Genomic DNA, 6,504 nt, shown 5'->3' on the forward strand with positions numbered 1-6,504 from the left:
CTTCCATGTAGAAACTTCAAAGACTAAAACAGAAAAGAATGGAAAGGATTTGGAAGAACTTAAACTCTTATTTTCTAGGAACATCAGCATCTGTAATGGCTTCTAACTAACATATTTTTAAAAATTTTTAGTTGCCATGGAGATGCATATAATATATATATCTAAATCAGACTGCAAGATAGGCAGAAAGACCATTGCTGTCAACTGATGAATGTACACTGGCAAATTGTTTTAAGCGTTCCTTTCCCATGGTTCGACATAATCCAAGCCAAGATGTGCAAAGATTTCTTCCTCACTTCCAGCTTTGAGAAAGATCCTCTGTGAAAGAATTAAAAAAAAAGGAAGTCAATAAGGATGTTAGAGGGACATTTCAATTGATGTTTTTTTCTGTTTAAAAGGAGTTAATTTTTGACAGTTTTACCCACTGTATCCTCTACAGAATACACTTCATCAGTCTTCATCAGTGTACTGACCTTGAAATGTGAAAGCAAGTTAAAAAATAATTCTAATGCTGCTTGATGCTTTCAGTTCTAATGACTAGTTTACAACTCTTTGTTTTGATTTACTTTTTCAAGACTCTGTGCCCAAGTATTAGGACTAGAACTCAAATAAAACCTACATTTGCCCTCCATGAGGGTCAATAGCTTGACTTTCTTAATAAAATCATCAGTGATTTTTCAATTAATATAGTAATGTTCTCTATAAATGCATTCAAGCTGATTCAACGGTTACACTAATTATGTATAACCAAACATTAAAAGCATCAATGCTTTCCAAATTTCTAACACTTACAGAAGGCTTATCTGAAAAGACAAAATATTCCATCTGGAAAAGCAAGCTGAAAATGAGGGATCAATAACTGCAATTGCGCTCGCGCGCTCTCTCTCCCCTCCCCCGCAATGAATGTTCTACAGTAAAATCCAGTTTGTTTTTTCATATCTGTGCTTCTGATAACACAGGATAGTATTCTTGTACAGGAACCACCCACAAGCCCTACCACCCCTAAGATGACTGATATAGTAGAATACATAGCCTTATGCATTCCTTTCATCACTGAAGTACAATATTAATTAAAAAAGCTGCTAAGGTAGATGAATATTAACAGTGAAACCTTACCGTTTAGAGGGGTTTGGAAGCAAGAAAGAACTCATTTCTATTGAAAAAGAATACTTAATATTTCAACAATTCCTGAATCATTTGAAGTTAAGTCTCAATCCGTGTTCAGCTCTGAACAATCTCAAACTCCAGCGTCATGAAAACTTCAGGGATAAGGTTTCATAATCTCCTAGATTTACTTTCTACTGTGAAAGAGGAGAATCTGTCTAGAGAACTACCTGCTGATGAATTCCACTTAGTTGGGAAAATCTCTGACTACCATAAAGTTCAGGAACATTTGTGCCAGCACTTCCTCTTTCTCAGCTGCCAAGTGCTGCCTCCAGAAGGGCTATGCTGTCCAGCATACCCATGGGAATGGGTCAGGAAGAGGAGTCCATAACTAGATCAGAGCAGGCCCATGGTATGGTGGAACAACATCTGGCACCAGAGATTCACAACTTTTCCTTCTTTTTCCTCTGTGTTCTCCCCTTCTTGCTATCCTTCACTCCCTGATCTGGATGGTGCTTCCCTGTCTCTCACTCCTATTGAGATCACGTAACTCAAGGGACTCGGGAATCAGCAGGCAGGCAGATTACTGGAACAGGTAGATCCTACTTCTGGTTACTGACACTTCACCCTTCTCCTTTCAACCCCCCTGTTACTTATCAGTCAGAAGAGAAGAAGATCAACATTGGTAGGAAACTTGGGGATGCAGCTTGGCCAAGCTCTATGGCACCAGAGCATGTGAAGGCTACATAATGCTGTCTAAGCTGCTGCACCAACAGAAGGAAAGCAGAAAGAACAGTGAGACAGAAAGAATAAGCAAAACCACTGAGCCCAGGGCATCCTCATGCTGCCCCTGAAATATGTTTGTGCATCATCAGTAAAATTCATCTCATCAGTTGGTACCCACTGGCTTACTGTTATTCTCCATCAGTCCCATTCTTTCCAGTGCCTGATCCATAACTCAGTCCTGTCAGGAGCCACAGTTTTGCCAAGGCATAATGAAGGATTGAACCCCTAAAGTGAAATGTAACATTAATTGTCAGCTGGACTCAAACTTTGTCAGGGATTCAACCAAATCAGAAACCTGTTTCCATTTCATTGTAGGGGTATTTGAAATTTGAAGTTCTAAGTCCAGCTCTGCAGAAAAAGCCCATTGACATTGTTCAGCTCCAACAGTCATAGTAGTCAAGCTGGCGGCTTTCCTAATAGCTGTTTTTCAATGCCAAAAAGTAGAATGAAAGCCACTTTAACTGTGCTAGAAAGGTTATGAAGACTAAATTGAAGGGTAGAGGTTAGATGCTCCTGAGTGAATAGAGCCAGAGGCCGCCAGTGTTCCCCTGAGCTTGGGAGGACAGAAAGGACAGAATACGAGGTTCCGATTCTGCTCTTCCAGAGTTTTCAATCAGCAAAGTAGGTATTTAAGAGCAGTTCTGGCTGATATCCTCTTGAATCCATCCAAAGTTACTAAGTCATTTATCTTCTTGGCAAATTATTGCTATACAGTGAAGTAATATGGAACATTTTCACTATTTTAGTTGGAGACAGTTCATCTTTGATTAGACAAAAACAATCTTAATAGGCGAATAATTAGAGTAAATGGTAACTATGGCAACATGAAGTAATGTGTTCCATGTTATTAATAAAAATATATTACAAAATCAGAAAGTAACTTTTAAAATTGTATCTGTTTTTGTAATGTACAGTGCAGTCTTCACAAATAGGGCATTGCGATGCTCAGAAGCTACTTGCTTATCACATTAACTCTTTGGCATTTATATTCCCCAGATTTGCATTTGCAGAACGGTCACGTATCAATTGCACTTTACACAAACCAAACCCACTGAAATAGTCTTTTGCACTGAGGTCAGTAGACATTGTATTAAGCTCTACTATAAAGGCATTGATTTCAGGCAGTGATACATTCCATATGGATCAGAGATTTGTTACTGGAGAGCACAGTGGAAGTACTTAACAAGCTATATGAAGTTGTTTTCACTTTTCCGTAATGAATTCCATTTATATCAGATAATTTTCATATTCAAACACATCATATCAGAAATTTGATGGAATAATTCAGCCCATTGCTTCAGGGATATTTTTTTTTTTAATCAAATCAGGACAAACATGGTATGCCTTTTTGCTTTGACACCTGTAGTGTAAAAACAGTCTCCAGTTTTCTAAGGGATTTTATCCTCCACCATTAAGTTCTCAGTATATGAATATTTAGACTCTGGCACAGTGCCCCAGAAAACTACAGAGTACTGCTGGAATATGAAAAGCTGAAAACAATCACATATCCATAATGAACTGACAGTTCAAAGTTGTGTCTGTAATATCAAGGATTGCTTATAAAGCATAGACAAATAATGTTCCTTTTTCCTAGGAAGTTCAAATGTCAGATTCTGGAATAAAAGGAACCTACAAAAAACACTGACCAGGGAAAAATGATCCTTTTTCATATAAACCTGACTAGAAAAAATGGTAGAAAAGAAGATATTGAACACGCTAAAAGAAAAGGAAGGAACACATTGATAACTGCCCGTTGGGTAACAATACTGGGGATATTTTATTCCTAGAGTATGTCCTGGGAGGACAGGATTTTAGGGATTTGGGGGGGTGGGGGTGGTCGGGGTTTTTTTCCCCCTTTTACTATTACTAAGAACAGGAGAGGGCAATCCATACACGTACACTACTGCAAAAAAGTAAAAGAGGAAAAAAGATCTTACACTTGTAGACAGATGTTATAGATACTCTTTATAATAGAAGCTCTTCATATCTCTGGGACCCCAAATTGCATCCCATTTCTTTTGTTCTGTCGCTTTATGTTTTTCTGCAAGCAAAACTCATTTCATTTGCTTGACAGGGAAAATTTCTAATACAAAATATCTGATGCTGAATAGCATTCTCAGTAGCTACAAGCCATGTTTCTAAATGAATCTCTAGCTGATATCTGCCAACTGCTTTAGCAATGTAAGTGTTATTAATGTTAATCATAACCTATGATTTTGCTTCTTTGTCAATCTATGCAGAGCTTATACAGTGATGCAAATTTGATTATTGCATTCACTACTGTTCTTTCTTCCTTTTTTCTTTTCTTTTTGCTCAAGAGAATTAATGAACTGCTTGCCCAGTTGTGAATTTTTTTCAGCTTCTCACTGGTATTCAGCAGATCCAAGACATGCCCAATCAACATCAATCAAACTTACAAAAAACAATGCTCTGGAGCAGCTGGTATCACTCTGCTCTTATCCCATTTAATCAATTCTGTTATTTCAATGGATGTAAATATTACATTTGTGGTTGTAAACATGACCATTAACTACACCTAATGTAGAACAGCTGCCATCCAAATGTTTTCTTATGTGAACTGCTACCTCTTATTTTTCATTTTGGCGTTAATGATCAATAACACTTTTGATGAAAGAGAAGCAGAGAGTGAAGGCACAGAGCTAGCACTGCTTGATGATATCCTAACTAGCACTGCCAAAGTTCAAACAGATGTTATACTACTATTGTCACTTGGTTTCATCTCACATTTTAATACGACGAAGCCAACAAAACAAAACCATTACTCAGTAAAGTAGAATTCTAGTTTTAGTTATATAAATCAGCATTGGCCAACAGCACATATTTCTTTTGGGGGGCAAATACTGATTTTACTGATTTTCTATACACGTCACTTAAATAATCAGAAAAAGTTGAATGCATTGGAAAGTACCTCAGACCCCTTTTTCTCTTCCATTTTTAGACTAACTCCATGTGTCTGTTTAACCTGCTTCTTGATAGTTCAACATAAGTAGGTTGACCCTACGCATCAAGATAGGAAACCTTAAAATATGGTTAGCAATTTGTCCGGTAAAGACGTAGAAGAAAAGATCCCCCAAAAATCAGAGATTGCTAGAAATTACTGTGCACAAATTCTTGATTTTCATAACACAAAGGATCTTACTATTATATGAAAATTTAGGCCACTGGATATGCACTGTTCATGTCTTAAGCAACCTGTACTTTCAGTGAGCCTAAGACAAATCCTTTAGGCTGTTGAAATGAAACAATACTGCTTAGACACTCAGCACACACTTGCCTCTACTGTGGCCATCCATCTTCCTTTCCACTGTTTGGTCAGGAAGGAAAAATACTGCAGTGATAGCAACCTCTTGACACTGCATTGAACAAGACAATACTTAGCTGAGGTCTCTTCTCCCAAGTAACTGGCGAAAGGACGAGAAGAAATGGCCTCAAGTTGCGCCAGGGGAGGTTTAGATTGGACACGAGGAAAAATTTCTTTACTGAAAGAGTAGTTAAACATTGGAACAGGCTGCCCAGGGAAGTGGTTGAGTCTCCATCCCTGGAAGTATTTAAAAGACGGGTAGATGAGGCGCTTAGGGACATGGTTTAGTAGGCATGGTGGTGTTGGGTTGACGGTTGGACTCGATGATCTTGGAGGTCTCTTCCAACCTTAATGATTCTATGATTCTATGATTCTATGAGGTTGCCCACTCAGGAGACATAGAAGCTGTTGCTCTGCCCACAACTGCTCTGCCAGCTTTGTGTACACAAACTTCCTGAAACCAAGTCTACTCATGCTCTCCATCAATATTAACTCAGCCTTCTTGAAAAGCACACGTTTAATCAGATTCCAAGTAGACTGATATCCTACTTTTTATTACCAAATAGCTTGGTAATAACAGTGTGTTGCAAAATACCAAATTGAGTAATCTAATATAATTGAGTAATACTATAAACAACTCTCAGCCTGTCACCATGGCATTTCATTACTATTTTCCCTACCTCAAGATGAACTTAGGAAGTTAGCTTGAATACCCGTACCTCAGAATAAAAGCCAGTAGGACCATGTAGACAGTATCATTGATGAAATGGGATTTAATGGTTCTGAACCAGCAGAATCTGCTGGAGAGCAAAGTACTCCAGGTTTGTATGTATAACATGTACATGTGCAACCCACTGTTCTGAAGATGAGACACATGGTGTCAATTTGATTCATTTCTTTAAATCCTTATCATGCTTAGTATTAGCTGAGAAACTGGAATTAACTATGAAGTTTCCTAGATGATTAGTGGCCCAACTCTAATTTATACATTATTTGAGCATTTATTCTTGAATAAGTCATAGCAAAATCGTGCTCTTTCAAAGACAAAAGAATTTCCTTCCATATCCCATTTTTCCTACTCTTTTCATAGAGCTGACTTTTATTTGCTCTACAGCTGTAACTCAGAAAGAATGCAGTCATACTCCAGTGGATTTCATTATCCTTTGGAAAACTATGACATTGTGTAGAAGGCACCCTCCCTCCTTTTGCAAAAGACCCTGAAGGGCCATAATCATTAAGGTCTGTCTGGACTCCTACTGACATAGTGTTTCATCAAATAAATTGGGGGGGGG

At 38.0% G+C, this 6,504-nt stretch overlaps 1 protein-coding gene across 1 annotated transcript in view; it reads right to left on the minus strand.

The window, feature by feature from the left end:
- Positions 1-231: 231 nt before the first annotated feature.
- DNTT (DNA nucleotidylexotransferase) overlaps positions 232-6,504 on the minus strand; it is a 98,124-nt gene continuing 91,851 nt past the window's right edge. Inside the window, exon 11 of the mRNA XM_009323260.1 lies at positions 232-318. Coding sequence (XP_009321535.1) covers positions 232-318 — 87 coding nt within the window. The remainder of the gene's footprint in view (positions 319-6,504) is intronic.

The sequence above is a fragment of the Pygoscelis adeliae genome, unplaced genomic scaffold (assembly GCF_000699105.1).
Source record: "Pygoscelis adeliae isolate BGI_AS28 unplaced genomic scaffold, ASM69910v1 Scaffold294, whole genome shotgun sequence".
NCBI classification, from domain to species: Eukaryota; Metazoa; Chordata; class Aves; order Sphenisciformes; family Spheniscidae; genus Pygoscelis; species Pygoscelis adeliae.